The following is an 18,827-nucleotide window of genomic DNA, read 5'->3' as shown; positions in this document are numbered from 1 at the left end:
TTTTGATGTTTTAAGAGCCCACTCCAAAAGACAGTTCAAAAAAAAATTTTTAAGAGGTCGCTCCACATTTTTTAAAACGACAGAAATCGTCATAAATCGATTTTTTTTTAAATTTTTCTTCTCGTTACGGTATAATTTTATGGACAAAAAAAAAATAAGTTTCCGAAAGTTTCAGTTCAAAATTTGAATTTTGAAAGGTCGCTCATAATTTTTTTTCAATTTTTTGGTGCATTTCTTTAGATCTTTTCGAGCGACCTTTTAATATTCATATTAAAATTTCGTAATTTTTTTTCTTTAATTTAGTAAGATAAAATCGATAACAATACACCACGACATGAATTAAAAATCAGACAAAATACTGAAAATATATATTTTTTTAATTCAATTTTTTGACGATTTTTGACATTTTTTAAAATTTGGAGCGAACTCTTGAAATTTTTTTTTTTCAACTGTTCTTTTGGAGTGGGCTCTTAAAACATCAAAAACCAACATTTTGTCACACGAGACTCAAAAAAACAAAAATAATCGGTTTTTTGCGCCACCCTAATATATATATTCTACTAATATGGACGACTTTCGGCGCACCTTATTATCCTCAACTGGACTGAACTATGTTTCAGAATTTTGTTTCCTCGTCTAATTGTCAGTGTCGACATAGCCTCCGAACTAGCTAACGATATAACTGTAACAGCATTAGAGAAATTGAAACGGTTCATTTGTCGGACAGTTATTACAGCATGATGCCAAAGATAAACTGACGCCAGATGTTCGTCAATTTTCAAATATCTACGTACATACGTGTAGCATATGTGTAAATCTGAAATGGTCATCTAAACTCGCGTGCTGCTCATAATAAACCGATATTTATCTAACGGTTTATACATATATACATTATACGTACAAAAACACACACACACACACACACACACACACACACACTGTGTAAATTCGTTAGAGTTGCTCAAGCCGCGATCAACCCTCTCGGAAAAATTGTCTACTCAGTATTTTTGCCAAAAACACGTACCCGCATAAGAAGTCTTTAGATTTTGTTTCCGTCTCTGGAAAACGGCTGATTTTTTGCAACGTTAATAATTCCGCACATCCGGTGATAAATTTTAAGCTTATATTGCACTTAATTTAGGCAAATTTTCATCTTCGTCGTAAGATATAATCACAAGGAATTAAAAAAAAAAATTTCGCGAAAAATCGCAATTAGAGAGACATAATAATTGATTAAAAAATGTTGCGAAACTCGATTTAACTTTGTAGAGTGGATTGAAAAAAATTACAAAAATTTCTTTTCAAAATCGTAGAGTCGATTTTTTGCATAAAAATGAAAAGAAAATTTGGACTGATAATAAATAACGATAAGCGGTGGTCAAGCTGCCACAAAACGGCCTAGATTCGCAACGTCACTCATTGTCAGCGGAAAAAAGTGTATAATTATTGTGAAATATACAGAATTAGCAGCGCTAAAATCGAGTTGTAAATTATATAAATTAAATATAACTACCCAACAAGTGGCAAAGTGTAAACAGTCACCGCGTACAGCGATCGGATTATGTAATCAGGTGTTCAGATATCGGATCGAAATAAATTTTACGAAACTCGGTGGCATTTTACACGCACGTAGTGTGAACTGTTCAGTCATCAAAATCTTGAAGAAGCGACGATAGTCCATCATCGCCGTGAAATTAAACTCCGTGTATTTTCACGTACGTAAATTAAATCCTCTGGGGGTGAAATTCATCCAAAAAAATGAGTTATAAAAATATACATTTTTTTTTTTTTTTAATAATATTTAGGTATTGTTTAAGGATCGCAGAAAACGCTTTCTCAGTTTTTTTTTAGCCCAAATTGATTGTTTAAATATTGTCGAAACCACGAAAGAGTTAAAGAAAGTGACTAAAATTTCGAAAACGGCTCATTTCCACGATTAAGGGGGTGAAATTCCGATTAGTGATAAACCGTAATACTCGATGCGTAGAAAAAAGTCAGACAATCAGCTGAGCGATCACACATTAAAGCGATGTAGTATAAATATCGAGAGAATAGGGATTTTAGAATTTTAATTCTGTGTAAATTTTGGAGAAATAAGTTGTGAACTAAAAATTGCGATTATTATCGGTTTAAATTTTGAAAAAACTCCAGAAATCGTTGTCTTTGTTTCGAATGACGATTACTGTTACGATTTGATAAACATTATCGAATAGTTTGATATCTGCGACTTCGTCTTGCCTAATATATATTCACGTGTCATTGATCGATCTATTCCAGCTTTTGCATGAATTAATCTCAAGCAGAAGAAAGAATTATTATTCTAGAATGAAAAATAATTTCAAGAGGTGACGTAACAAGTGAATTAATTTGTCATAGAATGAATTCTTAGTTTGCTGAATCGTATATATATATATGTATATATGTATAGACAACAATACAGCTGTTTCGAATTGCCTCGATTCGTTTACAGAGTTGTTTTATCGCACAGTGAGTTAAAAAAGGAGAGAGAGAGAGAGAGAGAGAGAAAATGATACATCAATCCCAAGTCATAAGCGCAGTCTATTTTTCACGCCACAGAAGGTCGAATGAAATATTCATACGTAGATTCGAGATTTGTAGGTTCGTCTAAAAATTTCCACTAATTTCAGGGATAAAATACGATTTTTACAACCGCTTTGTAAATCGAATAACAAAATTAGAAGATTCCTTTTATTTTAATAGTTAACTAACGATATGTATAATGAAAACAACCGACGACGCTCAAAATTTTTCGAATATCGTTAATATTATTTCTTACGTTGGATAATTTATTCTATCAAGTTCAATTGTTCTCGAATCCGAAACGTATAGATTCTATTTCCTTCCGTGCTGCGAATGGCAAATCGGTTATGCGAACGGGCATTGATTGCGTCTTGTAATCGAATGATTTGACAATTTGATATCAGCCTGAACGAGCTTCGAATTTATCCATAAATAATACACACTAACGCATTGCATAATCGCGTCGTTGAAACATCGAGCACATCTGGAATGGCTTATGTCGACCGGGAGAGAAAAATAATCGGAAGAATCGGCGAGATAAGGTATCGAAGATTGATTAATTAGTCGAATTTCAGATAACGTGTACAATCTCATAATGCCGATATCACGAGTCTCGATTAGTTCCTTCCGTTATACAGTCGACGGATTGTCCCTGAAATAATAATATGAATTGTTATTGAGGTTTGTAGGAATAGAAAGAATGAAAAAAAAATTCTCAAATTCTCATAGATTTTTCTCTTCTTTTTTTTCAACTTAACTTTTAATTCACAATTGTGCCAAGATTAATTGATGTGAAAAAAAAATCCGGTAAAAAAAGTATTTTCTTTTTTTAGTGAACGAAAAAGTGGACGAAAGTGGTGTTAAACAAACGTAATAAAGTACAGTTTAACCAACCTACACGAGATAAATCTTGAATATGAACGCAGAGCTGCTGTAAGATCACCAGGACGTCGAGAAAACGGATCTTTGAAGGTAAGATTCTAGAATGTCTGATAATTGAATTACGATTATTCTCTGCAATAGCAAATATTTAAACGCGATACGGATACGCGAATCAAAAACAATTTCACATTTTTTATAGCGCAAAACAACTCTCTCAGACCGAGAGATAAAAACGTTCAATTTTTATTCAACGATATCTGGAAACAGAAATTCAATTTTTACAGTTTAATAGTTTTTACGTTACTCTATTAAGAACAAGAAAAAAAATATATATTTAAATGTCTATCACATCTGGAGAGTGGATCAAAGGATTTTTTCATAATTTTAGTTTCGATAAACGCAGTTTTTTTTTTTTTCACCCTTGAACTGGCCAAAGTTTAGATTTCAAAAGTCCTGCGGTTTTCGGCTTGTTTGAAGAAGTATAAAAATATTCCATCGGCTCGAAACGAACCCCAGTTGAAAATTCTTAGATCGCTTTTACTCGAAGGCCAGCCAAATTAATTAATCTTTTTTTTTTTTTTTTTTTTTTCCCCTTCCCCTGTGATTTGCAGTTCGGTATGAGTACAGGAGGTTTTCTCAACGTGGCGACAAGATGACGAGACGTAATGTTTTGGCGGGTGCACGCCGCGCCATCCTCTTTGGAGGGGTCCTGGCTCTGCTTATCCTGGCATTGTCAAACCCGGACAATTCTAACGAAATATCCCAGCCGGTTGTCGCGGAGGTGAGTAAAGACCTGCATCAGGTTTAAACTGCACGGATAACGCAGCCTTGAGCTGATATTGCATTTACAATTGCAAATACGTTTGGGTAAGAGTTCAGAGTGAATCTGTGATAGCTAATCGCTGCACTTAATCTCTTTAGTTGAGTCGAGTAGGTGCATTAATTATTATTTCTACTACTTGCACGTAACGGCAGTCGTGCAAAAACCGTGAAAAATTTCATTTTCGTTAAAATTTATACGTGTTGTAAAATATTTTCAAGTAATTAGTTAGTGTTAAATTTGTTTTTTTTGTTTAGTTTGATACGTTTTTTTTTTTTTTTTTTTTTTTTTTTACACTCTAATAAGGCCTTGAGATCAATTTATTTTTTCACCAACATCAATCATTATTATTATTGCTGGAATAATTGGCGGAAAATTTAATGTACGAAAAAAATAAATAAATTATCCAGGATAGAACGATGCTGATAAGAAAGAGCGTGAGAGAAAAGAAAGATCGAAATGAAATTCCTTGAGAATACGTGAATTGAGAGAAAAAAAAAGATGGAGGAAAGAGGGAAAAAATTAAGTTTCGTCTGCACGCGCCTGATAATGGATAAACGAATTTTATTTTTTGCAGGTAGATTGATCAGAAATTCGTTTTCACATTTTCAATGTTTGCTCACCTGCGTCAATAATATTAATATAAATAATGTTGAAAACGATTTTTTACTGAAATTATTAACTGAGAGCGAACGAATTCTCTAAATAGTATCTAAATTCTTCTCACTATAAACTTTTTGTGATTTCTGATTAACTTATCGTTACTTATGATTTAAAAAAAATGTGAAAAAAGGAAAAAACGAAACTAAAGCGATCTTCCACCTTCAAAGTAGGTGTAACGATAATATTTTTCTTTTGACCTAAAGAAACTTTTTCGAGGCTGCGACGATGACAAATGGCAAATCATTTTAATTATCTTTCTTCAAAAACACTCTATAAATATATACATAATATATGGATGTGATGTATGTATACATGATAAACTAATTATTCAAATACGGTACGAAGTCGATAGTTAAAGAGGAGAATTAAAGTAAGGTTAAATAATTGTAGGGATCGGATAACAGCAACGCGCACGCCAAATCGCTATTAAAAGTGGCGAATTGCGTGTCTGCAGAGTAACTTTGAGCCAAGTCTTCGTACATATATCAGCACATCTGGTTCGATATTTCTGTAGATTTAGTTAGAACAAAGTCTGCACCAATATTTATTGCTTGTAATATAATTATTATCACGTAATCGTGCCCCGCAGATATAAATCTCGCAGTTATATGCACGCGCGGCTTCGATCACTTATTTTGGAATTCTGTTCACAGCATATTAAGGGGAGGGGAGGTAAGGGTTTCAGCGTGAAGAAAACACTTTTTTTGTGAATTTTTTTTTGAAAGTGTGGATTGAGCAAATTTATTGAAACTGTTTGTACATTATCAAGCATACTTTTAACAATATTCTGTAATTTTTTCATGCAGAAATATTGCAAAACAAGCCGGTGACAGAGCTTGCCCCAGAACGTCTTAGAAAAAAAACCATTTGCGGTGTTTACGATATCTCGGTCGGAAATTATCTGAATTCAAAAACCGTTAAAATTTAGTCAAAGTATTATCAAATTCTCCCCCCAAAATTCTACGATTATTTTTTTTTTCATTTAAAAATTTTTGGTGGCCATCTAAAGTGTAAACTGCTATTTTCCACGAAAAATTCCGCCATTTTGTGGGTGGATTTTTTTTTTTAACTAAACGTCGGGGGGAGGTATTTTATATGTAGAAAATGTGTACCAAGTTTGAAATGAATCAGTCAAGTAGTTTGTAAATGCCAGTGAAAACGAACTTTGAAAAAGTAGTTTTGAGGAAAAAGCGTTTTTAAAGTTTATTGTGCTAAAAAATTGAAGAAAAAAAGCTCTTTCACCGGCTTGTTTTGCAATATTTCTGCATGAAAAAATTACAGAATATTGTTAAAAGTATGCTTAATAATGTAAAAAAGGTTTCAATAAATTTGCTCAATCCATACTTTCAAAAAAAAATCACAAAAAAAGTGTTGGTTTTTTTTTTACACTGAAACCCTTCCCCCCCCTTCAAGAGTTTTGCTCAGATCGACTCAAAATTTTGAGAATATATTCTTGAAAAGTTTAACAATAAGATAAGACAAAAAAAAAAAATTCGATTTTTCGAAAGTGTAAACCCTTACCCCCCCAACGATATTATTAATAATATTAATCATTCGCAATTTATTTCTACATCGAACCTTTTGTTTTATCCAAATTCTCGAAAGAATTGAACAAACAGAGAAACAATTTTTTTCATTTTCCCGTTTCAATCTACAGCTGACGTTACATTTTTAAAATAGTGTAAAAATTTTTGCTCGTACAGTTAAATATATTATTCAAAACGATTATAAACGAGGGGAGAAATTATATAGACGTGGATAATTATTTCGAAATCCGTGCGATTAACGCGGTATTTGAAAACTTGGAAAAATTTCGGAATCAGCCTGGAGACGATGGACGTTCAAAAATGGATCGGATGTGTTCACTCTTCGTTGTCGGGTAACAACTGTTGTTACGTGGACACGCTTTGCCTGCTGTGGTTTATTGTTAGATTAGTTTAGAATACACGGTGGCGTTAAAAACATCCTTAATAAAAGTAGAATTATGCCTTCGACGTACGTGACTTTATTTGAAATTCAGAGCACTTGCAAATACGTGACTTACGTCACATGGGTATACGAGTATATATATATATATATATATATGGTTTTATGTCAGAGCAAATATCGAGCAAAAAGTTTATCGTTAATATGAAAATCTCGCTTTGTAACGAACTATTAAAAGTAGATCCGACAGACTTCTAAAAAATATTACGATCAGATATCAGATTCCAGAGAATTTTTCATTTAGTTTTTTACTTCGAGCTGAACGACTGTGCGAATATAATAAAAGCAGTCAAATTATAGCTGTATTTTGTCTCTGCCATTTTATTTGATTTAATTTGATTTTTTTTTTTTTTTTTTTTTTTTTTTTTTAGTTCGCCTTTTTTCCACACATTTTTTATTTCCCACAAATAACTTAAAAATCTTCATATCCGAGTAAAAAATATAATATACATCGTATACAGAGATTTGAAAATGTTTAATAAGTCTCAGAGAAATGGAAACGTTCCTGTTTCGAATTTGCCAAAAAGTAAAAAAAATCGCATAGTTCACATAATTCGGGATCGGAGAATTGTTCTAAAATTAAAAAAAAAATCTAAGAGCGAATCATGCAAGTCAGTGCTCGTGTTGAAAAAATAACTGTATTTCATACAAATGATTACTTTTGACTTAGCTCGGGTAAGCTGATATTTTAAAAACGTATGCAATATTCCACGGTTATACATTTATTTATAAAGCTATATTATACGCACACTTACATACACGTATAAACCTCCATTTCGGACACGCAGGTTATCCACGTCACACTTTATATCTATAGGTATGCACATGGCGTATGATAACGAAACGTGAAGTGCTACGAATGCATATTTCATAACTGACGGCGAGAAACGCGGGGGGAGAATAAGAGACAGGGAAAGACACCGTGTCACATATTTGCAGAGTCGGGGAATAAGTTTGTATAACCTACATATGTGGAAAAAGTCAACGAGAAGAAATTTTTTAATTTCTTTTTTCTTTTTTGTTTTCCCCTTTTTATTTCATCATTATAATCTATAAATAATTCTATTATTCAGCGGTTATACATATATATATATATGTTATATATATGTTTGTGCATAAAGGGCAAGCGTGCGGAATTATAATGAACTCAAAATTATTCCTGAATCGGAAATTGATATTTCGTAAACGAATAGTTGGTATTTTTTTTTTGCATTTTTTTTTTTTTTTTTTTTTTTTAATAAAATCGTACTTTTGTTCGAGTGAGAATTATACTGCGTAATGTATCCAAGCTTGAAATTTGTAAATTCGAATCCTGGTGAAAAAATATTGCGATTGCGGGTAGAAAAAACTTGTCACACTTTTTCCTTTGCGTATACTTGCGACGTACATGAATATTATAATTTTTATGTTACTTTTAATTCTCTTATGCTTATTCTAAGCTTTATCCTTAGGAATTCATGTGCAATTGAAACATGTTAGTAGGTATAAGAATTACGGTAAATTACAATTTGACGTTGAAGGTTATGAGAAACGAGTAGAAAAAGAAAAAAAAAAAAAAAAAAACTCGTAAACATAAAATCCAATTACATAAAACTACACCGAAGGTTTAACGGCGGGTAATAAAGAGAAGAAAAGTGTCTCGCTGAGTGCGGATAAAACACTTCGTTTTAGCATAAAAAAAAATAAAGACAATATACTTGGGTACGTATATCTTGTATTAGGTATACAGAATTGATGTTGAATGGTTTTTTTTTTTTCTTTTTTTTTTTACTCCAGGTGCTGAAGAAGTAATTAAGAATCTTTAATTTTTACTTACGCATATATATTTATAGTGTGTGTTCGGAAAAAAAATTATTTACAATCAAGTTAATCAGAAATGACAAAAAGTTTTATGGTGAGAAGAATTTAGATACTATTTAGAGAATTCGTTTGCACTCGGTTACTTATTTCAGTAAAAAGAAAAATATTTACAACGTCATTTTCATTAATCTTAATTACACAGATGAGCAAAATTTGTAAATATGAGAACGAATTTTAAGTATAGCAAGCTAAGCAAAAGAAGATTATTTAGGTCGAACGAAGGATTCTGTAAAAAAAAAATTAGAGATTTGTCACATTTTTTTGATTTGTGAAAAAAACACGATCCATACCAAAACGGTATATCATCCGAGAATCTTATTCTCCTGAGTTAAAAGTGTATTTTGAATTCTAACTATATTTTATGAGATTGAATCAATGATAAAAAGATTGTCAGATTCGTTTCCCAAACATCAACGGTAGACTTAATATTAGTACAAATGTGGGTCTTATTTGGTGACGTAAATTATGATATAACGATTAATATAGGCAATAAAAAAAAATTTCATTTACGATACCTACTAGATAAATTTGAAAAAAAAAAAAAAAAAAAAAAAAAAAAAAATATGTTCAAAAGTGAAAAATCGATCGACAAGCGTGATCTTCCGCATAACGTAGAACGCTCATCTTTATTCTGAATCTGTCTTTTTCAAACTAAACAAATTTTTTATGGGGCGCCATGGTCGAAAATCGCAAATTATAATTTTTTTCTAAAACACATATATGTATTATTCGTACGTATTGCGCAGAGATAGCTTGCAGATACGAACGATCTATGTCGTGTTTGAAAGCCACACGCTGTTTGCCGAAGAAACTCCGGGATGACAAATGACGCGTACATGCGACGCTACGTTGTGTTTCATCCCCAATTTCGCGACCCTCGGAGTTTCCTTTGCCCTTGCCAATTTTTCCCCATCCGCTCCCTCGTCGTCCTTCGCATATCGAAGTTCATGTAACATATATGTATGTATACAGTGAACTTTTCGTGTTTTCACACGTTTGAAATCTGTCAATTTCAGAATTTTTTTTTTTTTTTTTTTTTTTTATCAATTTTCATCGAACTAATTTTCCACGAATTTATATGTTTGTTAAAAAATTATTGAAAATCTGCGTATATGCAGATTTGTTTAGAATTTTCACACGAATATCAAACGTTGTTACAAAATTCAATTGACGTATTGCATAATTGTTGTGTAACATGCAGAATACAACGTGTTGGGATATAAATTCAGCATAATTCATACCTATAATAATAATATTTATACGCTGAATATATATATATATATATATATATATATATGTATACACGAGGTATACATTTTGTGCTGTGCGTATACATATAATACATATGTATAAATTGTATATATGAGTATTAATAAAACGAGGAATAAATTTATTAACGTGAAACGCGATACACGACGATTACAAAGCTCACGAATTTTCTTGCACAAATTTAACCGCCTCTCGTGCACATTTTGTAACATTAGGTTCATTCACGTGTGATTGTTAGCCAAGGTCTCGTGAGTTTTTTAAACTACCTACGTAATCTATGATGATAATCTTCAACCCTTCAGCGAGTAGACAAGATTCTGGATAATAATTATACAAATAATTTAATGATAAAACATATCATTATATACATATATACCTACTAGAATGTTTAAAAAAAAATCGACTATTTTTTTTTTTCAAGGAACAATCTGAAAAATCGTCAGAGTATCCCTTAATAAAAACTCTGTTAAAACATGAGCTCTTAATATTATTATTCAAAGGTGACGATTCTAAATTTTCTATTCCCATTTAAATAACTTTGGAATTTCATTACTCGTCAATGACTCACTGTATAATAATAAGCAATATAAATTTTTGTTGGAAATTTAACGCGCGATAAATAAAGTCTGAATGAAGATTTGCGTAAGATTTGCGAGCCGTATCGAAGTTATCAAGCCTCAATCTTTGAACTGTTCAAAATAGTATTACATCATTATTTTACTATAATCTTTAAGTTATTATATTATTATTATATTATTACATCGTTATTTTGATTTGTATTTTTAAACCTAAATTCGCAACACATTTTTTGCACTGATTGTGAGAGATTTCTGTTAGGAATTCCATCGATCCCGTTTCACGATTTCGAAATTAAACTTTATAGAATGCATCCCGTGACAAGTGGTATAATAATAATTATTATTATAATAATAATAATTTATTCGGTTGGTAAACAAAGTTGGAAAAGTTTAATAAAGTCAAAGAGCGCTGAACGACGAAAAATGCATTCACCGGCTGCGGCATATTTGAAGTGCCTTCGATGCACCGATGCAACCGACGATCAATGAACGCATGAAACATTTTCACCGAGTCCCTATACGTGGATAACATACTTGTATATGCGGTAGCATGCTGGAATTTATGGGGATATGGTGCATCATGGGTATGCGGTGAGGAATTATTTTATGTGCAATCGTCGTACAGCCGACGATAATCGATGGTGTGAAAGAATTTATACGCTTTTCAGGTTAAAACTAAATAAGCTGCAATGTAATTTCAGCCCTTTGATGGATTAAGGGTGTGGGGAAGGTACAGTCCGGTCAAAGAGGTGTGTAAACAGTAACACAAAAATTAATTTAAAAAAAGCATAAATTTTAATTAGAATAGTACAATTATTGACGACTTTGAAAAGATTCCGTTAATGAATCAGATCGACGTTTAAAAAACCGCGTGATTTCGCAAAACACGTTTTTTTCGTCAGCTGAAAAGCCAGATAGAAAATCTGATTTTGTAGATTTGTAGAGATTTATTAATTTACGATCAAAATCAACCGTAGTTCACTAAAATTGTTCAACCGATGAGATTTTTTCATTGCTGAAATGATCTAATACTTGGGATCTCTTCGGAGTCATCAATGATTCGACTATCGTAGCAGAAATTTATGATGTTTTTAAATTCTTTCAGTTCGAGGGAATATTGTTTCAACTGAATTCGACTCTATGAACTTCAGTTGCCGAGTAATTTAAAATTACTTTGAAATTTTCAAGAGAATTTTTATTGCAATTGCAATAATTGGAAACAAATTTGATCACAATGACTGGACACCATTTATTAAATCTTCGTTTCTGAATATTTTCAGTAACTTTCCACGACTTTGCACGTATTACATTATAATTGTACGTAGAAAATTGTAACGAAGTTTTTCAGGAAATGCAATTAACGGCTTTGTTTTTGTTGTCGAGACGTTAAAGCGCCGCGATAATAAAACGAGACAGAAAAAAAATTATTTTCCCCTTGTCTAAATAACTTTGAATAATAATCGCGCGAAGCTGTTTGTCGGGATCAACACAAGCCAATCTCGAGACGCCTCGCAAGTACTGAATACAACAGCTTGATTTACGAGCTTTTCTTTAAATTTCCCGTAGCGTCGTCTTATAAATGCAATTATACATTTTTTTATAAGACAGAACGAAAAGCGCTCAAAGTCGCTCGATAGCTTTCATCTTCTTCCATTACCGACGTATTCAATTTTCTTTAACGATTCTCTCGTCGCGTCGCGAGAAACGTTTAATGCATCGCTCAGCTTGATTATTCTTGAATTTTCAATTTAGCTTTTGATAAAATATATTATTTACTTTACAATTCCATCGCACAGTCAAATCGCCTCAACGATTCTACTCAAGAGGTAACAAAAACATTCAAAAAACTCGTGCAATCGATTTTCCACTTTCTTTTAACCGGCACAAATTTTTTCGTTTCTCGTTTTGCACATATGTAGGCTTATATTCTTATTCTCGAGAGATTTGCAACAAAATAACCGAAGTATAAAAGCTCGCTGGTATCGTATAGAAGAAAAAAAGAAATTTGGAATCAAAAGCTGCTAATTGATGAATTTCGTTACCGACATTTAGCCAAGACCCGAACCTTTTTTCTGGTATTTTAGAAGATAGGGAATATCCGCATTCTAGGTGACGTTATCAACCATCGGATCATTTCATTGCTCTACTTTACAGCCAATTTGCTCTGCTTTACCACAATTTCAACCCTCTTCAGACGAAATTCTTCGATCTTACTCGATGACGTAGGCTTGAGTGCTAATGCAGTTCTAGGATTTTACCTGGTGAGGGTTAAAACTATGGTAAAGCAGAGCTAATTGCCAGAGAGATAAAGCAAGGAAATGATCCGACGATCGATAAAGTCAGAAAGAGTGAAGATATTTCCTAGCGTCATATAATCTAGAAAAGGGTTTGTCTCTTGGCTAAGTGTCGGTAACGGAATCTGTATGCAGAAATCTCATTGCCTGTCGACTCCTGCTCATTCTGTAACATCTCGACGTTTCCTCTCGGTATAGATGCTTTTTGATCCCCCGATTGAACAGCTGTAACCTTTTGGATAGCTTTATCTATTGATTGCAGATTGTAGATATAATATAACGATCGGTCGTTTACCCGCGAGCTCACTTCTTCGCTATCAAAATTCAAATACAAACCATTGATCAATCAATCGATAAGATTGCCAGGCGTATAGTTTACCGATTACCAAAATTGCCGGCCAAGATTAAAGCGAAGTACATCAGAGTGACAAACGAGACTGATTAATTATCGACTGGGTGCGTCAACGTTTCGCGCACCGGAAGTGGAAGGATTCGACACACAATTGGGTCCGAAACGTGATCAAACGATGATAGAAAAATTCACACTGAAACTATTGCAGTTAAATCACAGCTAGAAAAGTTCCAAAAACACAGGAAAACATTTTATGACTCTGAATTTCAACTGTGAACAGCTGATTATAACAACAATTTCACGAACAAAAAAATTACATTGTCCTATCGTTTTTTGGCGTAAAAATTTTTCGAATCGTACAGACGTTGTAGTTTCTATTTTATCTCGTTCAGCTCAAGATGCAGACTCTTTTTCTCCGATTCGCAAGGGTGCAAAATGACGTTAAAAGAACGACAAGAAGATTTTGAGAAGGGAAAAACTTGAATCGCATAACCTTACGGGGATGAAAAAAAAAACCTGTACCTAAATCAGCTATACTTTATAGAAGCCTAGGAAAAGCTTCGTGACCCAATAAAACGGTCGATAAAATAATCGATGTTTCTCGTTTTTTTCTTCCCCTTCTCCGCAGCGACCCGCTGGGAGTTTTCTCTCGCCCTCTCTCTCTCTCTTTCTCTCTCCCTTTCCCTTCCTCTTTCACTCGACGACACGCAAGCAGACGAAAAAGCAGAAAAGTTAGATTTCAACAGTTACGTAATCGTCGTCGTCGACGAACATACCACCGCTTGATATCCTTTCCTATGCAGTGGCGTGTCCCACGTCGCGTATATACCACCGAGGCTCTGAGGCCCCGCAGAATCAATAAACGGAAACCGCTTCTCTCTCCTCTCTCTCTCTCTCTCTCTCTTTTCTACCCTTTCCTCCCTCGAAGAGGAAGCGGGAGAGATTTTCCGCTAGATATCCGAACCTTGGAATATTCTTACATACCTATGCAGTATACATATATATATACCTGACATTTGCATGCCATGCACCGAACCTGCCGCACCTTGATTGAAACGTGTCCGCAATACTTGCGGCTACATTTGTTGGAAAAACTTCTCCTCGGTGAAAATTCCGAGATGAAAAATTTTTCATCGCGGTTCTGGTTCATTTTCTTTTTTCTTTTCATACCCTTATACGTATATAGGTATATATACCTATACATATACGTATATGCAATACTTTTCCACCTCACCGTCGCGAATCTTCTCGACTTTTTAGCATTATTTCGTTTTTCGTTTCTTCTTCTTCTTTTTTTTTTTTTTTTTTTTTTTTTTTTACATCGCGAGCATTTTCTTTCACCGGAGATCTCTTTTGTGTACTTTTTTATATCATCTTTTTTTTTAATCCACCCTCGCCGAAAAAATTTACGGTACGAATTATGAAGTTGGTTTGTAATCTTGTAAAAAATCTTTGCGCAATCATTAGAAATTACAGAAAATTTGATTGAAATATTAGAAAATCTAGTAAAATCATGGGAATTGTTGAATTCTGAAATCTTTGACATTCCATGAAATCCTGTTAAATCTTTATTATGAATATTTATCAGGAAAAAATTATAAAGTCTTGTGTGAAATGTTATGAAAACGTTTCTGTTCATAAAAAAATCTTTGAAACAGTGTTAAACTCTTGTATGAGATCATCAGGCTAAAATCCTTGAAAATTTTTGAAATCACATAAAACGCTTATGTAATTATACGAAAGATTTTGAAAATCTTTGAAAATCATTAAGGTCTTATAAAATCTTTTGACGTCTGTTGAAATTTGTTAAAATTCTTTATCAATCCATTGAAATCATTGAAATCTTTGAAATCACAAGATATATTTTGAGACTTTGGCCAATGTTGAAATCTGGTCGGTGTAAAAAGTGACGAGTGATTAATTAACCCCCCGCAGAAGACTGTAACTGGTGAAGCTGAGACCAATTGTCGTCTAATAGTCTTAGCTGCTTGTTGCGAGGCTAATGATAATCTTGAAGTACAAGATAAACAACGGCCCTGCACGAAGAATATATATATATATATATATATATATATATATATTATATATATACAACACGGGGAATACACTTCTACTTACCAAGGCAAACATATCGGACAAGGGTTGCGGCCTGACGGACACGCATACCCCGCAATTTTAGATGAAAACAGGAACCCTTCGCCAACAGAATCTGAACCGTATTATTTATTGCTTGATTTACAAAATAAACACGCGTAAAGCCCTTCGAACGAATTTGATTGGAAACAAATTACGATGTAATTACCACATGAAAAAAAAAAAACGCTGCAATATTGACAGAACTTTTATAATCAGACTCTTAATCATAACTAATTTTGCCGCAATTTCGTCTGTTTGCACGAAAAACAAAATTTTAAAAAATTGTTGAACGATAATTATTCAGCTATATCGTCCAAAATAAAAAAAAATACAAAAATTAATCGATAGACCCTGGGATTTGGAAAAAGTTCGAAAGTAATAACGTATAATAATAATAATAATGATAATAAAGAGGAGGGGATAATGAAGATTCACGGAATGTTGCATGACCTGCACCGTCTGTAAATGACTATAGTTCATGTATTTTGTCTACTTCTTCTTTTCGAGGGAAAAAAAAGTTGCCAGACCAGATTTCAGTTTCATGTATAAACGGCAGAGGAAACGAGCTAATAAACTTATACGTATGTATATATATATATATATAGATGCGTGTATATAATACTCGCCGGCTGTTTACTTCGCGAATTCTTCCCCTCTAAAGTCTGACGGAAAGCGAATTAAAATGACGAAAAACCCGAGTGAATTTTTCAAGTACAAGAAAATTGATAAATTCATTCTCTGATTTTATTCTAAGGTCGTAATTAGATATAAATGCAGAAAAAATTGAAGCAATGGAAATAAAATGTAAATACATTCTTGAATCCGTTATTTTGAATTTTGGAAATCTGAGTTCGGATTCGTAATCAGCGATTAAATCTCAAGTTATTTCCTTCGATAGATTCTTCAAAAAATAAATTTTTCCAAAAAAGAAACTGTCATTTTTTTTTTAGTTTGTTTATTTACAAATCACATATTATAAACAATTACGCTAATTAGTCTGTATTTTTACGTTCGTTCAATACCACAGTAAGTAAAAAGTGTAAAAAAAAAACCGGATCTGAATAAAAATTGACGATAATCGAGGTGGGAACGTAAATCCCGAACGAGAATTTTTCTCTAGCCAAATCGGTATAAACGGTTTAAAAGATCAGGGTTATACGGCACTATAAAGAAGGCGCCGGATAGACCAGAGGCGCCATAGAGCGTCTAAATTGGGCAAGATGACCTTTAGCTCCTATTTTAGCCGCGGCGTTATCTTAACCCAGCATTTCCGGTGCCTCAAGAGGATACGAAATCAGGGTGATAATCGGTATGATTTAGGGGGGGGGAGGGGGGTGCAATCGTTGGCAGGTTTAAAAAAAAACGCCTTATGGTCTGATCATAAATAAATGATTGTCAGCGTTATCGAGTTAATTGATACGGTGATTAATTTATGATTCAGGTATCGGATAAAATCTGGAGACTAAAGTTTTGGTAATTTTATTCGTACAGATATATTATAAAACAAGAAACAAAATTTACTCGTGTATCAGAGATAATTTTTAATATTTTTTTTTTTTTTTCGTTTTCACTTTTTTTTTTTCGATACTTTTTAGAATCATTCGAACTTGACTTGACAATAAACGTTTTTCTTATTACAAATATTTGGTATAATTAGATTTTTACAAGGTTCAAGAAGGCGAGAAAATAATAATCATCGTTTGAAAATGTATTTATTGGAAATGTATTTTTTTACATTCTTTCTATCCATCGAACGGGTAAAAATTCAACGAAGAAACTCGTTCTCGAAGAAATTGAAAAATTAGGGGTTCGAAAAAAAAAAAAATAAAGTATGAATGAAAATATTGACCGGATTTTCACAGCTTTCTGAACCTGATGTGAAAACTTTGAAATTTTCAGCATCAGCACATATTAACTAAAGTATAAACTTCACGATTCACCAGACGAAGAATTTTTTGATCCGGAGAATATTTGACATCTCAGTTGGACTGTTTTTTTATTTTGATTATTTTAAATTCATGGTTACCTATACACGAGGAAATAAAATTGAATCAATCGCTCGGGCGAAAATTATCCAAAATATTTGTATCAAAATGAATTTTTTTTTTTTTACATCGAATCGCTGCCGTGTCAACAAAAAAATTTCTCGACGTTTTCATACCCGACTCAAAATTATACGCAAAGACGCAAAAACCCCCGCATAAATTTTAAATAACATTCAGGTAGATATGTACATATATATCAAGCCGTTCTTGTAAAGTGCGCCGAGGAATTGCTTTCAGGTTTATTTTACCTCGACGTTGGGGTAGGAAAATTTTTCAGGGATTGTACTGTAAGCTCCGGGAATCTCGGAAGCTTTTCAAGATTTAGCAGCAGGAGTTAAATCCTGTACAAATATACATAAAATTTCTTTCAACAATAATAAAGCGTTTCGTAATTTTTTTTTTCCCTTCTTCTTCTTTTTCCGTTTTATTTTTTTCTCTCTTTTCTTCTCTTTTTCCACAATTCTGCGACTTCTACTGTACATATATATATATATATATATATATATACGTACACAGGTCGCTATGTGACTCACAATCAGAGTATATAAAATATACCGTGTGTCCCTAATGAAAGTGCGCGCACCTTACGCGCGTGCGTCAAATCGTTCGAATTTTATTGGCCGGCAGTTAACACCTGATTGAGCAGCCGACCCAATACCAATCGCGACTGGTGGGTGCCATTAGTGGCTGGCATTAGTCGGCCAATAAAATTCGAACAACTTGACGCACGCGCGTAAGGTGCGCGCACTTTACTCATGGACACACGATATATGTATATGTAGGTACATACATATATAATTCGTCAACGACAACGTTGATGATGAAAGAACTTCCGGCGCTCAACGAATTATCGTTAACCTACCCTGGCTTAGTCTGACAGGCTTGACCTTCTAGATCAGGGCCAATTTTATCCACGCAGTTACGCAACCTGGAAACCCCGAGAATGCCGAAAGAGGACAGAGGCGCCCCTCTTCTCTTTGTCTTTTTCTCTCTCTTTCTCTTTCTCTCTTTAAAGCGCAACGCAGCATCTTACAGTAGCTTTTACGCAACCGCGCATAACAATCTTGACACGAAGGCATAATGGTGATTGATTTGCAAGAAATTTGAGGGCAGCGATTACATCCCCGTTTCATAATGCATTCTGTATACATTGTATTAACGCGAGTGACCCATGCCTCGGAAAAATTTAGGTCACGAACGATACCGCGGAGTAGGTATATACAATATACATATACCTACGCTAAAAGTTAATGTGATTGCGAGGGAAAATTTTTCGTCAACTTTATTCATTCCTTTTTTGTGCGTAAGGGAAAAAAGTTGAAAGAATTAGGAAACAAAATTCTTTTTTTTTTTGTCAAGATTTGGAACAGATAACAGAATCCAAGAAAAATTAACACTTTG

General features: G+C 33.3%; 2 protein-coding genes across 3 annotated transcripts in view; one reads left to right on the top strand and one right to left on the bottom strand.

The window, feature by feature from the left end:
- Nucleotides 1-18,827, bottom strand: part of LOC124413748 — a 37,980-nt gene that overhangs the window by 9,224 nt on the left and 9,929 nt on the right. The window lies entirely within an intron of this gene.
- Nucleotides 1-18,827, top strand: part of LOC124413759 (carbohydrate sulfotransferase 11) — a 31,950-nt gene that overhangs the window by 6,580 nt on the left and 6,543 nt on the right. The window contains exons 1-2 of one of the 2 annotated variants that reach the window (XM_046894511.1): nucleotides 3,375-3,513; nucleotides 4,035-4,204. In XM_046894511.1, the coding sequence (XP_046750467.1) occupies nucleotides 4,076-4,204 (129 nt within the window). In that variant the 5' untranslated portion in view covers nucleotides 3,375-3,513; nucleotides 4,035-4,075. Of the gene's footprint in view, nucleotides 1-3,374; nucleotides 3,514-4,034; nucleotides 4,205-18,827 lie in introns of those variants that run through there. The other variant, XM_046894521.1, reaches the window with a different exon arrangement.

The sequence above is a fragment of the Diprion similis genome, chromosome 2 (genome assembly GCF_021155765.1).
Source record: "Diprion similis isolate iyDipSimi1 chromosome 2, iyDipSimi1.1, whole genome shotgun sequence".
Classification (NCBI taxonomy): domain Eukaryota; kingdom Metazoa; phylum Arthropoda; class Insecta; order Hymenoptera; family Diprionidae; genus Diprion; species Diprion similis.
The sequence above is the reverse complement of the archived record's forward strand: the minus strand, read 5'-3'. Positions and strand labels throughout refer to the sequence as shown.